Source organism: Syzygium oleosum, unplaced genomic scaffold (assembly GCF_021117445.2).
Source record: "Syzygium oleosum isolate NSW1041296 unplaced genomic scaffold, Sole_v2.1 Sole_v2.07, whole genome shotgun sequence".
Classification (NCBI taxonomy): domain Eukaryota; kingdom Viridiplantae; phylum Streptophyta; class Magnoliopsida; order Myrtales; family Myrtaceae; genus Syzygium; species Syzygium oleosum.
In genome coordinates this window covers 1107061-1128216 of record NW_026607491.1, presented here as the reverse complement: position 1 = coordinate 1128216, position 21156 = coordinate 1107061, and the positions used below count along the sequence as shown (strand labels likewise).

Sequence of the window (21156 nt, the reverse complement as noted above, 5' to 3'; positions counted from 1 at the left end):
TTGCCTCAATATAGCAAAGGAAGCTTGGGATCTACTTGTTAGTCGATACTCCAATCCAGATATTACCCATCAGTGTTAGCTATTAGAAAATTTGCATCTGAGGCATCAAGAGATAGGTCAGTCTATTATTAACTTTTTATCCTCCATTATGCTATCTAGGTTCAACAATACTTATCTAAGCCACCATGGGAAGCAGCTTCTGATGCCTGCAGGTTTGCTGAATATCGCGATTGGGTTACGCTGTAAAGTGGGACGCATTCGAGTTTATCTCTTTAAAGCTTCCTAACACTTTTGCTAACTGTGCTGCTATAATATCATCTAAAATTTGGCATTCTTGATTGGGTAATGCTTCTTTTTTAAGATTAGTTATTTCAAGTGGTCATTTAGGTTTTGTTGATAATAAATATTTTAATTTCTTGCCATGTAAGTTGGGAAAACATAATGCTTTACCATTTGATATTAGCAAATTTATCTTTTATGCTCCCTTTGATCTAATTCATTCTAGCAATGTTGTCATCGCATGATCTAAAACTTGGCATTGTCGATTAAATTATGCTTCCTTTTCTAGATTAGGTCCTTTAATTTCAATGGTCATTTAGGTCTATTGACAATAAACATTTTGATTGCTTACCATATAAGTTGGGAAAACATAATGTTTTACGGTTTGATCTTTGTGAATCAATCTCTTATGCGCCCTTTGATCTAACTCATTCTGACATTTGGGGACCATCTTCTACTCCCACAATGGGAGGATCTCGCTATTCTGTGATTTTTGTTGATGATCATTCCCATTATACATAGCTTTATCTTATGAAAAATCGATTTGAACTTGCTCATATGTGTCATGATTTTGTTGTCATGATCAAAATGCATTTTTACCAAGACATCAAGATTTTTCATACTAATAATGCCATAAAATATAAAGACATAGAGTTTATCATGTTTGTTTCCCAAAACGGTATTATCATTCATTGTTCTTATCCAGTCGCTATGACAATGTTCTCTTTGTTTGGAAAACATCTCGTGGGTATATTCTACTTCTATTGTTACATGTCGTTGACATTCTTATTACTGGAGATGATCATACTAGCATTACATAACTCAGTATCATTTTAGTTAATAATTTGAAAGAAAAATTCCAGGTGACTCAGCTATTTTCTAGGTTTAGAGATTTCTTCATATTCCTCAAGCTATTACTTTCTCCAGCAAAACGTGTCACTAATCTTCTTTCTCAAGCGGGACTCACTGATAACAATATTGTTATAACTCCCATTGAGACTAATGTCAAATTTGATGATATAGATAGGACTCCTTTTCCAAATCTGTATTGACAGCTGTGTATATCACTATTACACATCCTAACATCGATATTGCGGACCTAGTAACTTCATCTGAACAAAAAATCATTGCATCAACATAATACCATGCTAATTCTATTTGCGAACCTGATTGTTGGAAGTCTACTGATTGAACCATTCAAAAACTTGATTGTCAAAAGTTGCATCCACATCAATGTTGCTACACTCACATGATATTAGTGTTTGACTATTTAAATATTAAAACACGCTTTCATCTAATAGTTTAAACTTTAGAACAGTTGGCACGGAAATATCTTTCGTTCACATAAATGACGTTGTGATCGAATGAAAATATTTTCTTGCATTCATTTTTGTAAGTGATACCAACAATCATTTTAAAAAATATATATTTTTCAAATCATTTATATTTTTCAAATAAAGAATAAGTGTTGATCTTATTTATTAATAATAAATTGCAGTTGATCTTAGAGAAAAAACCATTGAAATCCGTAAACTATACCCGCTATTACACATTTACTGTTAAAAAATATTTGTGATACAAAAAATCCTAAACTTGTACATGTGTTATACATTTACCCTCCGTCAAAATTTCATTAACAAGAACCATTAAAAATCTACTTACATTAATGCTAGAAAGCGAGCGGTGTTGACATGACGTCCTAAGTGAAATAAAAATGACATTATTTTAATTGAAAAATCATCAAATGAAGCCTTGATTGAGGGTAAATTTGTCACATAGAATCAAATTTGGGGTTTTTTATGTCAAAAAATATGTTTAGGATAACTGTGTCGCAGTTGGTATAGTTGAAGATTTTTGATGATACAAAAAAAATTAAATTAAAAGTATCACAATAATTATAATTTGGAGTTTTTTTTTTATAACTTTTTTCCCTTGATCTTATAATAACGTTGAGAGTGTTAAAAATCAACGGGAGTAGGTCCTAAAGGACAAATGCGGAGGCGGCTCTTGCCATTTTCCAAGAGTTCTTTTGAAGTTTCTTAATTCCTGCAATTTGCTTTCTTTTAAATATATTTCTTGGGGGAAAGAAGTGGCGTTGGGTAGCGTGCGCATTGGTCGGAGAGGGTGGTATGGTGGGCTGGTGGTGGGGGAAGACGTCGATGTCCGCGAGTCCCGACAAGAAGTGTCGACTACCCATGCTGCTCTGCTCTGTTTATCCTCCCCCCTTCCCACCAAAGTACGAGCCTTCAAGCTTTTCTCACGGGCACCGTATTTGACCAGTCTCCCCGTGTACTCTTATCTCTCTGAGCAACATCAGATGCTTTCTGCCAAAATACACGATGCCAACTTTACGACATAGGAACCGTTATCAAAGTGCATAAACGTCGTGAAGGTATTTCTCATCACAACGAAGTTTGAAGCGCTTGTAACTATATTATCCAGTGATGTATCTTAGAATTTCTTCCACTATCAACTTTTTGTTAAAATAAACGTGTAAATTAAGTTAGGAAAGTCACACACCAAATAATTAATATAGCATGGAACATTTAATATATCTTAATTGACTCATAATCCGCATATATTTTTTAGTAAATGTAGATCTAACTGCGTATGTTTCTTTTTTGTCAAACTAACTGGATATATTAATAAATTCGGATTTAGGCTCTCTTTTAACAATCTCTTTAGATGAATATATTTGGACTTTTACTGTGCGCTCTTAACAAATGGTATCATAACTTATGGTTGAACGGCACTCCACCCCAAATCTATTCAAATCTAATATGGTGTTTGATGAATATCTTAAGAAAGCAATCCCATGGCTAACGCGGTTTCCAATGACAGCTTTCATGGTTCTTGCTTGATGAAAGAGATTAGGCTAAAGCTACCGATTCTGGTGTAGCAATATGGGCTACAGTGGTAGACTTCATGGTTCGATATGAAGAAACCGACTAAAGATAAAATGATGGACGTTGATGGATATTCAAGTTGAAATATGTTAGTAGTTAGTATATCATAATTGATCAATAACTCATTGTCATGAATTTTTGAGTAAAATTGGATCCAACTGAATATGTTGACGATTGAATATGGGCTCCCTCTTAGTAATATCCCAAGTGAAAGTATCGGATTTCTGCCACGCACTCCCAACAACTTTTTTGACTAGAGATCGATATAGAAATTTAGAGGTAAAGCAAAATCTCAAGTATCATATAAATTGTTGAGTTACAAGTAAACAACAATCAATAAAAGTACGCATATATTGTCGCGCCTATCATCGAAGTCGTCCGCGAGCTCTTTTATATCCTAGAATTCAACAATAATCAAGTATGTATAGAGCTTTTCAACAAGTCTTTTCTCAATGTAAGTAACAGGGCAATCTACTGGATCATCAATCCTCCATCTTGTTTCTATGCCTATTGTTAACAATGTTCATTGCTGAAAAGGTGCGTTCAGTTGTTGCTGTTGATCCTGAAAGAGTGTAATGAGAGGACCTTAGCTAATTGGTGGCTCTTGAGAATTAGTGTTTTTATTTGGGGAATTTGGGAAAAAGCTTAATTGTCTAATTTAGGGTTTATATTTGGGCAAAACAATAAAACGGCGTTGTTTAGAGGTTTTATGTTGACTGGACACGCCGACGAGCCACGTAAGATTGTAAAATTAATAAAATATAGCCACGTTAGATTTCCGATGACCCATATCGGAGTTGACACTTAACTAATCGTTTTTTTTTAAAGTGGCACTTAAGTAGTCCGAAAAAAACTTTTGGCACTAAAGTGAGCGCTGTACACAACTTTTGGCACTTTTACTACTCTTCTCTTCTTGTTAATATTTCATATTCTTCATGTGTCTAAATATATGTTATGTTCAGTGGATCATAGCAGCCAGTGATAGTCATCAAAGGCGATGATTCACTACAATTTTTCAATTAATAATACATGTGGAACTTGGGTAGATGTTGGAACCAACTCTCGAACCTGTGATATAGTAGGTTCCGGGTTCCAAAAATTGAGGAACCTATTATCATGAGTGGATTCCAAATGGAACCTATACGGAATATGAAACCACTCACCCCTAGTATCAATTCACACAATGACTTCTCATTTTAATTGTATTTATTTGAACCGTAATGCTAGGAAAACTAGTCTTTTGTATTCTCTTTGATGAATGACAAGCTTGTTCAATATTCCTACGTTTATTTTGTTTTGTTTAACTAAAAATGAAATAAATAAAAAAAACCCGTTAGACCATGGAATCTACCCTAGAACCTGTGACAAGGTAGGTTCTAGGTTGCAGGTTCCAACTGGTAAGTTCCAGGTTCCATAAAATAAAGAACCTAAAACCGATCACCCTACATAAGACCAAATTCAAAATTATTCGAGTCATGAGCTTGTTGTGGATGCGAAAGTTGGATGTTGGATGAGAGAGGAACCCGCGATCAAACGTGGACAAGAGAAAAAAAATTGCATATTTGAATTTAGAAAAAATATATATTTTTGGCTCTTTTTAGGCCCGCCAACTTGCAACGCCTGGTAGTCGCAAGAGAGGCCTTCTCCTGCGTCAGCACCATGCGGACGTGGCGCAAGGCCATTTTGATTCTTTGCAAGGCCCAAATATCCTTTTGCAAGGCTTTGCACAAGGCTAGCTTCTCCTTAGGCTTAAATAATTCCATGTAAATAGAGGGGTTCATTTTCTTTTAATATATAGGGTTCATTTTTTTTTTTTTTTGGTAAGGTAAGATGTGGGTTCATTTCATTTGCACTTAAATGTAAGTTTCTCATAACTCTCTTTTGTGATTTTGGCTTTCTTGAATAGAAAATCTCTCTCACTTGAAGTTCATTCGGGTTGTGGTGATTTTCTTGCAGTGTCTAAACTCCTTTAGGCAAGGTATGTCTAAAATTAGAAAATTTGCATGCGTAGGCTGAAATAATGTTGAAACAGTTTTTGTGAGAAAAAAAAATCATTACTATGTCCAAACTAATTCATAAAATAGCATGTTTTTGTTAGAAAATAAGTGGTTATGCTACTGAAATAAGTGTAGCTACTATCTTGATTATGGAAAAATGACACAAATGGCCTCTGAATTTTGATCCAATGGGCAATGTCATCCATGAACTTTTAATTTGTTTAATGTGGTTCCTGAACTTTGATCAAATGTGCGATGTTGTCCCTTGACTTTTAATTTATTCAATATGGTCTCTGAATTTTGATCTAATATTTAATGTCATTCATGAACTTTTAAATATATTTATATAATTTAAGAACTATATTGAACATTTACCAATAGTTCAAGGACTACATTGAACAAATTATAAGTCTAGAGAGGACATTGCACATTAGATCAAAGTTTATGGACTACATTGCACAAATTAAAAGTTACGACGTTGTAAATTAGACCAAAATTCTTAGACCATTTATGCTATTATCCTCTTGATTATTGAGGTGATGCTTTTATATTGTTGAACTTAAACTGAAGTTATGGGGATTGAGAAGAATAAATCGATGTGTCTATATATGTAGATAATCTCATTAAACAAGCTAACCCTTGGTTCAAACATTGATGGGATCAGTCCGACGAATCGGAGGGGTGAGGGGTGGAGACACCCGAAGGTCGTCAATCCGTGAAGTGAGGCCTTATGTGTGCGATAAGTATTTTCTAAAGAATTGTAGAAATTATTGAAAATGATTAAACTAACTCTATCTTTCGAAAATTTCGATCTATGCATTTAATGTTATTGATTGAATTTTTGAAGCACTGATTTGCAATGAATGTTGCATTATAATGAAGCATGTCGTGATTTTGTATATTGATAGTACAATCACACCACGCAGATGCATGAATATACTCGTCGTTTTTTAGATTGCACGCTGTCATTAAGATGCAGACTGCTTTGAAATCACACTCTGAACTTAAATTGTACACTGCTTTGGATTATTCTCTGCCGTGATAAAATTACATGAAATGGGACATCAATTAGAATTGCGGGCTAAGATTTTCATGTAGGTGCTGATGCGATGAAATGGTATATCGATTGGAATTGCACGTTGATATTGAAATTTAACGTTGATTTGATGGATTGGATTCATCCTTATTAGTTGTTCCGCACTAGGATGCTTTTTGCATAGGTAGATGTGTTAATTGATTTGGCATTGGAATCATGTGGTTGAATTGAATACTACTTTGATGGGATTGAATTACTGCCCATTTACCGCACACGTTTGTTGTTCGCATAAACACGGTGTGTTGATTGATTCAACATTGAATTCTTGCCCGTTTGATTGGACAACGCTTTCGTCGGGATTTGATTTGATTCGTCCCCGTTAATACGTTTCGCACTCGCGTGCAGTTTGCATAACCAAGGTGTAAAATCTTATGGTTTTGCTACACCGCAAAGTTTCTTATTCAATCGATTTGCCAGCTCAATAACTACTAAAATCAAACCGGAAACCTTAAAACCCAAACTGGTCCAAAATTATAGCTTGATCAAGAACATTTCTTCGAATAGATGAATTAATTAAGGTTTCGAATTCTTATCGAGCACTCTGGAACATATTAACCCTACGCGTTCTTCTTCCAAGACCTCCAGTTGCAACAAAGAGGCATTTGGGCTGAAAAATTGAGTATATGGGCTTGCAAAAGAAACTGGGGCAAGCAATGTGGTTGGGTTTCAGCTTATTTCCTTTTCTTTTAGAAGCCCGTTTATTACACCAGTCGCTAGCTGCTCCGGCAGCAGCTGCAATTACCGGTGAGCACATATGCTTTGCGAACATCCGAGTACTGAACAGAAAATTAATCAACTTCTTGTCTATTTAATTAGTAAAAAGATAGCATTCGATGTCTGCTAGGTACTGTACTACTTCTGTGTTTCTGGAGAATTGAGCGGAAGGGACCGTCGACGAAGAAAGGGATCGGGCATTGGCCGAACAGGAACTCCCTATGATGAAAGGACGAACAATATGTGATAGAAAACATTGTCAATACTCCTAAGTAACCATCACTCATCACATAGGAGATTTATCTATTTGTCCGCTAAGTACATAGTGCTCCGCGTCAGTTTTGCTCTGGTATCAGTCTGAGAAGTTTGTGTCCTAACGATCGACCGAGTTTGCATACATCTCATTGCTCTCTCGAAATCTCTCTAAGTAGCTCTGACTCATCTTTATATGCAGCATAGGATCAACCTGTTTTGCTAAGGGTCAAATGGCGATGCTCTCATCTCATGTGCTCTACACTTTCTGATCCTAATATGCATGCTCCCGCTCCTGATGCTTCCCCGATCCACGATTTTGCAGTACTGCCTGCGTGGTGCCTGCATACAGAAGTTCCCACAACAACTGTAAGTGACAGTAAGTGCATTATCTCAGCTTCTCTTGGTTACAATGTGAATGAGTCAATGAGCTCAGCAGAAATTCAATGGGTATAATGTCTGTTAAAGCTCGAGGGTTTGCAGGCCATATGCTATTATGTACTTAGGAAGAAGAGAGCCAAAAGGATTACCTTATTCCAATAGTCCGGGGCCATCTTCATGGACGAGACCGTAATCATCTGCACTGCCAACACACGATCGTAATCTGCTCTCTTACAGCCTCTGCCTCCTTTCAAATCGGATCTCTTATAAGTGGTCAAAGACCCAGTCCAACCCACCTCCTCAACCGTATCCACGAAATAGATAACCGGCTGGCTACACGGGTCGGAGCTCACAGGCCGGGTATTGAACGTGAATGGCCCATCGCCCCAAGTCCTCCAGGTCTTGAACATCTGAAACGGCGTTTCTAACACGTTTGCCGTCACCAGTGACGGATAGATCTGGATTGTGTAACCCCATGAGATAGATATCGACCACTTTCGCTTTGGGTCGTAGCAAAGGCTCCGTTGGAGAATCCGGGCTGGGTCGATCCGGTACGGGTCCATCAAGGCCTTCAACGAGTCGATCTGGGTCTGCTGCGGCAATATCGGATCCACATCGTCCAGGTGATGGAGCGACACGAGAGGCACCACCGGGTGTGCCGCTAAAATGCCATACGGGTCCCCTCTAATGTCAATCTGAAAACTTTTTCCCAAAACGAATTAGTTGCGTCTAACTTTTCTCTTTGCAGTTCAGAAAACGCGAGACATACGTGAAACTTCTTAAGAGGGATTAACTTTCTATATCATGCTGGGGAAAGTAAGCTTACAAACTCATTTCTACGGTTACCGTTTGGCTACATGCATGGACGTGATGACAAAAAGGTACCATCAATTTCTTGTTCTGATCATCTAAGAGCTTAGCTGGCAAATATTCGTTTGGACCAGAGTCCACGCGGACCAGGTCTATCATGACTGTTGATCGTGTTGGCCTCACAAGTGGGAACTACATGATCAATAGTTGCTATCATTCTAGATCGATGGATCCGGGTCTAGGCAAGACATTCTAGGGGACACAACGGAAGAAATAGCCAAATGCTGATACCCTGCAAAACTGAGTGTCCTCTAAGCTTTTTCTTTATGACTACAAGAATAGTGAAGGGAAACTAGTGTAGCTGTTCCTTTTTGTGTTACAGTAAGGGTTCTATACCATCCACTGAATGTTTCGTTTAAGGAATAACTAATGGGTTTACCTATAACTATACAAGCCAGTCACACAAGCTTCCAACCTACGATTCTTCACAAGATAGGACATCCCCTCTGAAATTTTCATAGTATCTCACATACCGTTTGTCTCAAAATTCCTCATTTACTCGCCCAAGATGTGTCAAATGTGCACCAAAAGTAACTTAACTTTGAGAAATCTGGACGATTTCAAGTCACGTTCATCTCACATGCCTTTTATCAGGCCAAGTAAAAGAACATATTTGTGCAGAAATGTAACAGAACCCAGGCAATTCCGCTGATAAGTAAGAAAATAAAAGGGAGTGCTAACACAGAAGGCTAGCGACAAAAACCTCATGTGTAATTTTTCAAGCATTTCAGTCCATTGGAACAATATCAGCCTATAATTATGCTTTTCAAAGAAAAAACTAATATGCAAAGGAAATTCTTCTTTCTTTCTCCTTGTTCACTAAAACAATCAAATTTCCATTTTCTTTTCTAAATAATGAGATAGGGTTACGGTTTTAAGACAAAGCATAACATACATATGGAAATTAGAGCTCGACGTCAAAATAGGCCATGTGAGATGGACGTGACTCATGGCGGTCAACTCCTTCAAATGTCAAGACTGCTTTTGGGTGCATCGACACACTTTCGGCTTGAGTAAATGATGTTATTGAGACAAAATGAGAATCCCGAATCCGTGAAGAGGACACCCTTTTGGGTGAGCTTGTAGTTATTGGGGCTTTGCTTTCTATCAATACCTAACAAAAGTCAGAAAGGAAAACAGGAAGACGATACCAAAGGAAAGGACATGCTTTAATGTTGGAGGACCCTCCAATGATGCATGGCCAGTTGGCATTTGAGGCACAATGTCGCCCTTTCACCTACATTTCCCCTCACTAGAGAAGAGCAAAAGAAATTTAGACTTGTTTGTCCATTTCTACCTATTGATATTTGAGGTACACGGCCGGCATGATTGGACCGCCACGTCAGCGATTTATGATGAAAATTGATTGAAAAGACTATATTGAAAGTTTATGAAAAGGTTTATGACTAAATTAGTAAAATCAAAAAGACTAACTTGGTAATTTTCCCACGAAATTGAGCCCACCCACAACACATCATAACCCATACAAAACAATCACCAATGCATCACACCATCACAACCATTAATTATTATAGATTTCTAATTTAGCACTAAACAAGGATAATTATTTAAAAAGTCTTAAACTTATTGTAAGACAATCAATTCAGTCGCTAATCTTTTAATTGTACTAATTTAGTCCTAAACCTTTTGACGATTTGTCAATTTAGTCCTAAACCTATTATTTGAATATTTGACCGAAAGGAGGCAAATCGCTAAAAGGTAAATTAGCAAATTATTAAAATGTTTAGGACTAAATTGATACAATTGAAAATATTATGACTAAATTGGCAAATCGTCAGAAGGTTTATGATTAAATTGACACAATCTAAAGATGTAGGACTAAATTGATCTCCGTACAATAGGTTTAGTACTTTTTGGAGAATTTTTCCAGACTAAACATGATTCCCGATTATCATCTAATGGGCTCACGCAAAGTGGGTGCATCCATAATCACCAGCAAAAAAACACCTTCATGATGGATCTTTCAATGTTGACGACTGTCGGCCAATAGGCGAAAACCTTTGACCAACTTTGATGCGCAGTGGCGCCATGTCCATATCACTTTCAAGCAATTGTCGACCATCCTCATAATCTCGAAGTGGCTAAACAGTGGTGCACGTAACTTGCGAAACCCTCCAATTAAATCAGAACATCGGCAAAAAGGAAGGCCTTAGTGAAGAAAACGAACGTACCTGGTGGAATCCGCGCTCGATGGTGAGGGGCACGCCGACCTCGAGCACGCACGCCCAAACCCTCTGATCGGACCCGTAGAAATGAGAGTACCTGTCAAGGCAGCCGTCGAGTATGTCGGCCAGCTTGGCCGCCAGCGGGTAGCTAATCGCGAACCCGCCGCCGCCGAAGGCCATTCCGTACCCGTGCATCAGGTCCTGCTCCACGCTCTCCGAGTTGCCACCGATGTACCACATCTGACGGTGATCGTACTTCGCTAGCACCGTGGCCAAGTTCTGCGTGAAGAATACCGTGTCGTCGTCCCCCATCACGAACCACCTCATGTCCGGCAGCTCGAGCCTAAAGCTCTCTAGGACAATCCGGGCTATGCGGGGGGCGGACTTGGAGCTCGAGGACTTGAACCGGGTCGCGTCCTCGGACACCCGGTACGGGATCGAGCCCTCGGGCCAGGAGACGTTCTCCGCGGGCTTCTCGTCGAGCCACACGAATCCCCTGGTGGAGTTCTGCTCCCACCAGAGGGACGAGTAGCGGCTGCGGTCGTGCCAGGTGCGGCGGGAGCCTCCGATGCCGAAAAGGATGTGGGAGATGTTGGTGGGTCCGGCCCCGTCGGGTCCTGGAATTCGGGCTCGTGGCTGGGGGAGTTCCGGGAGCCGGAGCCAGTGAGTATGCCGGGTGGTGAAGGCCGAGTAGAGGACGAGCGAGATTGAACCGGCGAGGCAACTCAGCAACGTAATTCTCCAGCAGAGAGCGAGAACTTCGCGCGGCGCATCCGGGTTGAAGAGAAACTTGGTGCTGGAGGGTTTGAGCGGGTCGTGACTTGGATCCATCCGAGCCCGACTCATCTAAACACGAAGAGAAAAACCAGAAGAGATGGATTCTTGCACGGGTAACAGCGGCTAAAGAATTTCGAAATCGGAGAAGACCCCTGCTCGGAGATAAACAGTCTCCGGTAATCCCCCAGGAACGCAAGAAATCATGGGCAGATCACGGCCAAGATCGAACGGAGACCAAATTCCAGAACACACCCAAGAACAAACCGCTGGTGCTGGAAACTCTGCACTCCATCCAGCTATGTTCGCGGTCTCTCGCTCGCTCGCTCGCTCGGATTGAAGGATCAACGAGACGAGGCTGGAGACGATGGTTCGACGATACAATGTATATTCCTCCGCCAACAGATTCTATGCCGTTTCCATCGCTTCCAAAAGATGGGAGGAGACAGTGCAGATGGAGTGGGGAGAGGGCATGTGTCGCGCGAAGATGGTTAGTGCGGATATGGTGGAAAATTTTTCCACAGATTTGACGAGATCGCTACAGTCGAGACAGAGGCTGCGGATGAACGACACGTTTCCACCAATTTACATGGGAAGAAGTTAAGGAAAAGGATGAGGTTCGTGCGGTTTAAATTTCCAGCAACAGTCCATGCACTCAATGGAGTGTCCCCTCTGACCAGTGCACACGTACACGATGGGACCATGTAATACAATGCTTGAAAAGTTTGGATGAGATTGCCGGACGTGTTTGATGGCAAGGGAGTGTTTTGATGTATTACCAATCAGGCACTTTAAGGTTTACAATCAACAAACTGGAGAAAAAAAATCAAACTTTGGATAAAGAATCGAAGGAATCACTCACTTGAGCGAAAATAGCGAACTAAATATTGCGTACTTACAAACGGACTACGAAACTAAACTAGAAAACATTATACTGTGAAACTTTAAATTAGCAACCATCAAACTAGGAAATACTAAACTAGGAAATACCAAATTAGGAAACCAACTTGAACTAGGGCATCTACTCATTTTAAGAAATATACTCAATTCAGGATTTAACCTTCCATCCGCTGATTCAGCTGAATGAGCATTTATTCCTCAATATATAGAAATTCCATCTTGGGCGCTTTCTCCTTATTGAACCCATCCGATCTTGTTGTTTGAAACATTCCTTTACTTGCATAAATATCGAAGGATCTTCAATGGAATTTGATGCTCCCGTATCACCTAATAAAGTCCTGGCTCATAATATGGGATGAATAAGGGCACTGGCCGATTAGTAGATATGCATGGTTTAAAGGCTAAGGTTAAATTTGTGTAGGGGTCACTCAATTGAGCTGGTATTTACAATTTGCTTGTCGGACTTTGATTTCAATCACTCAGTTCAACAAAATATTATTGTGTTTGCAATTGATGCACGGATTCAAGTCAAATCCTAAAATTGAGGACAAATACCGTTGACATGACTTCCAAGCGGATATCGTAAGCTTTGATAAAAACTCAAAAAATTTAAAAACTCAAAAATTCATAAATTAGAAAAGAAAAACAGGGCTGGGGTTGTGGGACCTTATGCTCGCAACTACAATTTTGTGTGACCGACTCTTGCCTTTTAGATGGCAACACGAAGCTATGCAACAGCGGTGTTAGCCCTCCACATATATTTTCCCTTTTACATTTTATGACTTTTTTCAGCTTTTTAAACTTTTTCTAAGGTTCATCCGTCCAAAAAAAAAAAAACTTTTTCAAAGGTTCCATTTCTTTAACAGCAAACAAGTTACAGGAAAAGGTTTTCTAAATTTTTCGGGTTTTAGTTCATAGGAAATAAACAACAAGTCGAGGAAAACATTTTTCATTAATAGAAAAAACACCTTCAAAAATGGGGAAAATGATTTCCTCTTTTTGAAAGGAAGAAATCATTTTCCCCCATCTTTCTTTCGCCCATAACAAGCACAATTTCTTCCGTGCACTCCTTTAAATAATTTTTTTATTTTTCCTTTATTTTTCTTTTCTTTTTTAATAAATTTCAAATTTTTGATTTTTTTATTTTTGAATTTTTTTTATTGTTTCTTTTTTTTTCTTTTCTTTTCTCTTTCCGTCTTCTTCAGCCAGTCGCCAATAGGCAAGCTTGAGCCTCTCTGGCTTTGGGCAAGATCGTCCATGGCCTATGGCTAGTCATCAATCATCATCGTGGTAGACAATTGGCCGAAGAAGAAGGAAAAAAAAAAGAAAAAGAAAAAAATTTTGATTTTGATTTTTTAAAAAACGAAAATAAAATAAATAAAGAAAAATGAAAATTTTATTCAAATGAAAGCACGAAGGAAAATAAAATCAGATTTTCCGTACCAAACAGCATAAAATATTTTCTAGTTCATTTCATATTTCAGCCAAACACTAAAAAATATTGGAAAATGACTTTACAGAAAATATTTTCTAGAAATATCACATTTTTTGCAAAACAAAAGGAGCCTCAGTTGTTTTAGGGATGACGTGAGACCTCGTTGACAATATATATCAGTTAGCTAATGCCAAATCTAGTGAGAAAGAGAAAGCATGGTCACTCACCTTCGCAATTTTGAAATGTATAGTGTGCTGGGAAAACATCCCCATGGAATTTTGATGATTCCAAAACCTTTTTAGTTATAATATTTATCATGACAAATGTGAAATGGTAAATTAGTTATACATATATTAATGATTCATTTGTGTCAGCAAAGACGAGAAACTAGGCTGTGATAGTTAGGGTGAACAAGTATCAGTGTGAGTGGTATCTCATGGTGGCTTGGAGGTACCTAGATCAAGCTAGTGTACTTGCAAGTCTTTGGGTAATGATAAAAATAGAAGGATTGTTGATCTTGTCATCACGTGCCATTTCGTTGGTATTGTCACTGAAGATCATCAATCAACTCGCTCGCAAATTGCACCTGCCGATGTTGAGTTTCGGGTCGTGATGTTGAGGAGTCAACATGGATGATGGTGAGATACGCTCTTAAAGATGATTGTGTTTACGAAAGAATAAGTTTGGGATAAAACAGTTCAACACTAGGTATAAAATAATGTTCTATCAGTCAAGGATAAAGAACTTTAAGGTGCACTGCCAACGAATTGGATAAGGCAACAACCGAGCCCACGATTGTCCACAAATTGTCTTGGATACGACCGACGCGATTGGAATATCGGCTAGTTCCGAGCTTTCCAAATTCTCTATATTAGGTCTCCGATCACTTCTAGCTTGAGTGAGTTGGGTAAGGCGATGTATTTTTTGTTAACCCACTTGTCGATCCTCGTTAAGTTTTGTGGGGAGGCATTGTAGTTTATCCTCGGGTTTAACCATATGGTTCCGGTTCATTCACACATTGTCATTATCTGAATCGACAACTAAATTGAACCAAAACGCACGAAATTTTTGTTTTAGTTCGCTTCGGTTTTTCAGTTCGATTCTGACACCCCTAGATAGCTGATAACTCTATAAATATAGAGTTTTTTTTACGTATTTTAAGCAACAAATAATGTAATAAATGTGAGAAAATATTTAGATTTCCTTCTATTTACTCAAATTTTCCTTGTTTATGTAGAATAATGAGACATTGAGAAAATAAGGAAAAAATGGAAAAAAAGGAAAGGAAGACGCCACATAGAGTAAAGTTAGAATGTGGATACCAAATCGGGAATTCCGTGATTTATTCCCCAATTTTATGCGAAAAAGAAGCAGTTGCATTGTGATATGAGTCTTGAATGCTATCCTATTTATAGGATAACATTGAGAGCTTGGGGGATGGCGAGTTTTCTTTTAGATCGTAAATTTTATTATTACGGGAGTTTTTCAAGTATTTTGAAGAGAAGACAAAAGTGGTGACTGAATTCTTATTTTTTAATTCAAGATGTTTTGTTTAATTTATATTTTGGGAGAAGAACACTAGAAGTGCCAAAAGTTATGTATGGCGCTCACTTTAGTACCAAAATTTTTCACCGACTTATTTAGGCTGCACATGACAACCATTCTGTGCTCGAGAACAGATTTTGCTCAGAAATGATTCTTTTTTATTCTATGCCCGGAAATAATTTCTAAGCATTTGAAGGCATTTGGTAACTGTCCAAAATTTATTTTCTTAGAATAGAAAAAGAATAGAAATGCGTTTGGTAACTACACAAAATTTCATTTTATTAATAATATTTTTAATTTTTTAATATTTCTTTCTTTTTTTTTCTTTTTTTCCCTTCTCTTCCTTGGCCAAGGCCGGTCGCCGGCGCCGGCGACCGGCCATAGGCCAAGGCCAGCGAGGGCGTCGCGGCCCTCGTCGCTGCCCTTGCCGTCGACCTCGCCTTGGTTGGGTGAGGCCTCGCCGTCGCTGCCACGAGTTGCCCTCACCCAGGAGGCGAGGGTCGCGACGCCCTCGCCCAGGTAGCGAGGGCCGCGACGCCCTCGATGGCTTTAGCCTGCGGCCGGTCGCCGGCAGCCAGCGTGTGGCGAGTGGTAGGCCGAAGAACAACAATAAACCAAAAAAAAGAAGAAAATGAAGAAGAATTAGAAATGGAAAAATTGTTCCAAAATCAAGAAGCTACTTTTTTTTGCTTATTGATTCTGTTCCAAAACTGATTATGGGAACAATTTTTTGCAAAATTGTGCCTAGGCACAAAAAATTTAACAAACGGATTTCTGCTCCTAAACTAATTCTGGAAACAAAAAAACATAAATTCTTACTATTTGGCAAGTTGCCAAATAGGCCCTTAAGTGCCAAATCGGAAGAAAAACGATCACTTAAGTGCCAACGGCAAAATATTCCAGCCAAAATTAATACATGGCCTTTTAAATTAAATCTTGTAAATGACTTGGCAAATTTTTTAAAAAATAAAGTCCACGTGGACTTCAAAAACGACGTTGCATCGCCTCCGTGGCTTGGACGTGCAATGCGACATCGTTTCCCCCTGGTTAATTAAACGACATCGCATGATGAAGGATGAAATTAGGGCTTGTGTGGTCGTCGTTTAGGCGAATAAAGTTCCCGTTGTAGTCGCTCGATCGGTCGCCGTCGTCACTTGCTCCGTCACCGTCGTCACTTGCTCCGTCGCCGTCGTTGTTGGCCGTCGCTCGCGTGTCATCTCTTACTTTTAGTCATTCAGGTTTTGTCATATTCTCTCCATGGCTCAATTGGATGGCAAAATTAGGGCTCCGAGGGCACAATTATGGCTCCGAGAGCAAAACTAAGGCTCAGGAGAAGAGATAAATTAGGCATGACAGTAGTAGAAAAAGAATTGTGAAATAATGATTGTGGGGACCTCAAGTTCTAATTGCGAGGGCAAAACTAAGGCTCGATGCTAGTTGTGTTGCTTCGTTTCTACTAAACGACAGCGACTGAAATTATTTTATTTCGACAGTGGCAATTTATTTAATCATTTAGTTGCGGTTGTGGGATCCTCCATGTGAACTTGTTGGTTTTTGTGCATTGTGGTTCCAAAAGCTAATTATTTTGTTTTCTTTCGGGATCCTCCATAGTGTAATACACACGTCTCTTTCTTGTATTTTACTCACATGAGGCCAAGTAAGCGACGAATTCCACATGTACATAATTGTCACCCTTGTAGTGTTACAACAAAGAATTAGTCAAGCAAATAGCAAGTCTGTAGGCGACGGAAGGATTGAATTCCTTGTGGATAGGGTCTCTCTAGAATGGCTATGCACTCCAAGGACATGTGAAATCTGATTGAACTTCACAAGAGTGTCAATCTGTCTCTATTTAATAACAAAAAATCTTGTCAAAAGTTGGCTATGTTCTGAGGGTTTAATTTGAGTAACATGAATGATCAGAGCAAACTCAAAAACTGCAAGTCTAAATGTTATTTGTTAGGTTCTAGCACAAGCATATGAATTATGAACTCACATGTACTCCTACATATCTTACGAGATTCGGCAGACATGTGAACATTTTTGATCTAGTGCATTATAACTCAACTATCTGCTTCTTCATTGGGTAAATTTCACTGTGTCACTGTACATTGAAACAGCTTGCAAAGGTCTTGACTCAGTTTAACGAGACAATTAGAGCAACTTGTTGGCTTTTGTGCGTTGTAGTCCCAAAAGCTAATTATTTTGTTTTCTTTCAGTGTAGCATAGGCACGGGGGACAATGTTGTCGCCACCATTGTTTGCTATGGTGGGGAATTTGTTATTGGCACCGAGGAATGGGAATATGCTGGTAGAAATGAAGGTACTATCTTTTTCGATGTAAGAAGGCCATCATATATTGAATTTATGAGGGATATAGTGCATTATTTACGATGCAAAGTACATAAATTGCATTATTGTGTTCTTAGGAAGAGCTTGAAGGACGGCTTGAGATTTTGCAGTGCTGATAATGGTGCTAAGGATATTATTTACTATTATCTTCATGGCGAGGAAGCTAAAGTCTATGTTGAGTATTAGAATGACTGTGAAGATGATGAAGATGATGAGAGCACCGAAATAGGAGAAGTAGGAGAATGTACACAGGTTGGGGACGAAGGCAACAGCTGAGGCCGGAAACGGAGGCAAGTCATATAGGGAAAGTTGAGCAAACGGGGAGATGTCCCCAAGTTTCTAGTGAAGACATACCTGATGAAGAATTGACCGGATCAAATTGGGAAGTTGCTCAATCTAGTAAATCGGATGATGAAGTTTTGGCAAATGTAAATTTCCTAAGTGATGACGATGACGATGAAGAACTTGCACTGTCAAGGAAAAAGCAGAGAGACTTTGTGAGAAATAAATTTGCATCATTTAGAGAATCGCACGAACCACAACCAGTAAATAGAAACGAAGAAGGTCCAGGCGATGGTAATCAGACTGAATATGAACAGAGCGGCAGTGAAGATGAAAGTGCTAGCCCTGAGAACAAGCTTGAAGATGACGAAGTACCTCTCCATAGAAGGAAAATTAAGTATCGTTCCTGTGATTCGACTGCTACATATTCTGTATTGTCCATAGGAATGAAATTTGACAATGCGAAACTGTTTAAAGAAGCTATTTTCAAGAACTCCATTGCTGAATAAAGGAATGTTGAATTTATTAGAAATACGAAAGAATTTGTGAGAGCTAAGTGCTCGCAACCAAATTGTTCATGGAAGATCTATGGTGTATTGAGTAGGAAAAGCGCGTCATTCCAGATTAGGTCATTGCAGGTTGAACATACTTATTCCATTATATTTGACAATAAATGGGTAACAAGTATATGGTTATCGAAGCACTTCTTCAATACTATCAAGGCGATACCCCGAGATTAAGAGTCCTCAGTTGAAGCAGTTGGTGAAGGAGTATATAGGGGTTAATGTATCGAGAAATCGGTGCAAAAGGGTTAACCAGAAGGTGATGAGTACACTGTTGGATTGATACAAGGAAGAATATGGCCAGGTTTGGGATTATGCTTGCGAATATATTCTTCAAAACCCATCCAGTAGAGTATATGTAGAGGTTATTAAGAGGCCACTGCCTAACTGTAGGACCAAGTTCGATAAGTTTTATATTTGCTTTGATGCATGCAAACGGGGATTTTTTGTTGGTTGTAAAAAAGTTGTAGGATTGGATGAATGTTTCTTGAAGGGTTTATGCAAGTGAGAGTTGTTGGCTGCCATTGGGAGAGATGCCAATAACTAGGGGTGAGCAACTTGGACCGCCCAAACCAGGATGGGACGGGACGGGACCGACGAGTTTGGTCCGGTTCTCGGGACTATCGGTCCGGTTCCCGGTTCCTAAAAGTGGAACCGATTTCCGGGCGGTTCGATTCCCTGTTCCAAGGGGGAACCGGACCGGACCGGACCGACAGGACAGGACCGACTATTTAATATATATTTTTGTTATTTTTTTCTTTAAAAAAATTAATAAAATGTGAACTAAACTCTAAGTGAACTTCATTATCATAAATTCATTGATAAAAAATAGTAAAATATGAATTAAACCCTAAGTGAACTTCATTGACATAAATTTATTGACAAAAATTAGTAAAATGTGAACCAAACCTTAAGTATTTGACAAAATAAAACCCTAAACTCTAAGTAATCGGTTCCATTGGACCGGACCGGACCGACGGTCCGGTCCGGTTCCCGGTCCTAGAACCAACCGGTCCGATCCGCGGTTCTCAAAATTGGGAACCGGTTCCCGGTTCACCTTGGAACCGGACCGGACCGGGAACCGCTCACCCCTACCAATAACCAAATGTTTTCAATAGCTTGGGCTATTGTCAAGGTAGAGAGCAAGGACACTTGGTCTTGGTTTCTAAAAAATATAATGGCTGACCTTGAGATAACCAATGGGGAAAGTTGGACATTTATGAGCGACCAACAAAAGGTAATGCCATTTAAAACTATTGGCTTTTTAATATTAATCGCATATTTTTTCTTACAAGTATTTTTTGGTTTGAATTATTGTAGGGCCTTATTCTTACATTAGCTGAGTTGATGCCATATGCAAAACATAGAATGTGTGCGAGGCACATATATGCAGACTGGGCAAAGAATTATAAAGGGGATAAGCTGCAGAAGCAATTTTGGCATATAACAAAGAGCACAAACACGACTGATTTTAGAATAGCCAAATAGGGGTTGTTTCAGCTGTCAAATGAAGGTTTTGAAGCATTGTTCCAAATAGAACCTAAGTATTGGTGTAGGGCCTTCTTCAGCGAAAAATTCAAGTGCAATATCATTGACAACACTTCAGCGAAGCTTTCAATGGCAGAGTACTAGAGGCTAGGTGCAAACCCATCATTAACATGCTTGAAGACATACAAGTTATGGTCATGACTAGGCTGCATAGACAAAGAGATGAGGCTACAAAGTGGACTAGACAATGTGGTCCCAGGATTACAAAGAGATTGGATAAGAACGCAATTGCTAGTAAGTTCTATCATGCAATTTGGAATGAAGATGATGGATATAAGATCATGAACAATGATGATAAATATGTCGTCTATCTAGAGAGGAGAAAGTATTCATGTTGAGCTTGACAACTAATTGAAATTTCTTGTGCACATGCCATTTGTGCCATCCAGTTGAAGCAACAAAACCTAGAGGATTACCTAGATGATTGGTACAAGAAAAACACATATCTTGCTTCGTACCAATTCATGATGCAACCTATCGGAAGTGACAAATTCTGAGAGCCAACAAATCATGAAGCCCCTTATTGACACATAAATTTTGGTGACCCAGTTAATCGTTCATTGCATAAAAATTAAGGATCGATCTCAGCCCTTAGACAAAAGAAATATTAGTTAAATTGCATATAGATTATGAGCACTTGCATCAGTAATTAGGCTCATATAGTTGTATTTACATTGGACCGGCGGATGGACTTAAGTGAATGGTTTTGAGCTTAATTGATTAGATTCAGCCTAAAAGATTAAATGTTTGTACAAACCCATTGAATACATATATGGCCGAAATTTGCATTATAGAGCAAGTTTGAATAATTGAATTATCAAATTATTAAATAATATACTTGGAAGATAATTCATATTATTCTATGAATATTCAGCTAGAGGAAATAATAAAAAAATTGCCTAAGTTGGGTATCAGAATTAGGAAATAATATATCTTGGCTCTTGCAAGATAGCCCTAACTAACTCTTATAAATAGATGTGTTAGGGTTCGCAATAAAGGGGGCCACACAATTCATAACACACGGCCACAATATAGAGAGACACAATGGAGAGAAGAGAGGGTCAGAGATAGAGAGAG

The 21156-nt window shown here is 38.9% G+C and overlaps 1 protein-coding gene across 1 annotated transcript; it reads right to left on the bottom strand.

Annotated features, from left to right (window-relative positions):
- Nucleotides 1-7219: 7219 nt before the first annotated feature.
- LOC115688165 (uncharacterized) lies at nucleotides 7220-12179 on the bottom strand. The gene is made up of 3 exons (XM_030613923.2): nucleotides 10688-12179; nucleotides 7775-8320; nucleotides 7220-7586 (listed from the first exon to the last, which is right to left on the bottom strand). The coding sequence occupies exons 1-3, from the start codon at nucleotides 11525-11527 to the stop codon at nucleotides 7467-7469; spliced, it is 1506 nt and encodes a 501-aa protein (XP_030469783.1). The 5' UTR covers nucleotides 11528-12179; the 3' UTR covers nucleotides 7220-7466.
- Between the last annotated feature and the right edge of the window lie 8977 nt (nucleotides 12180-21156).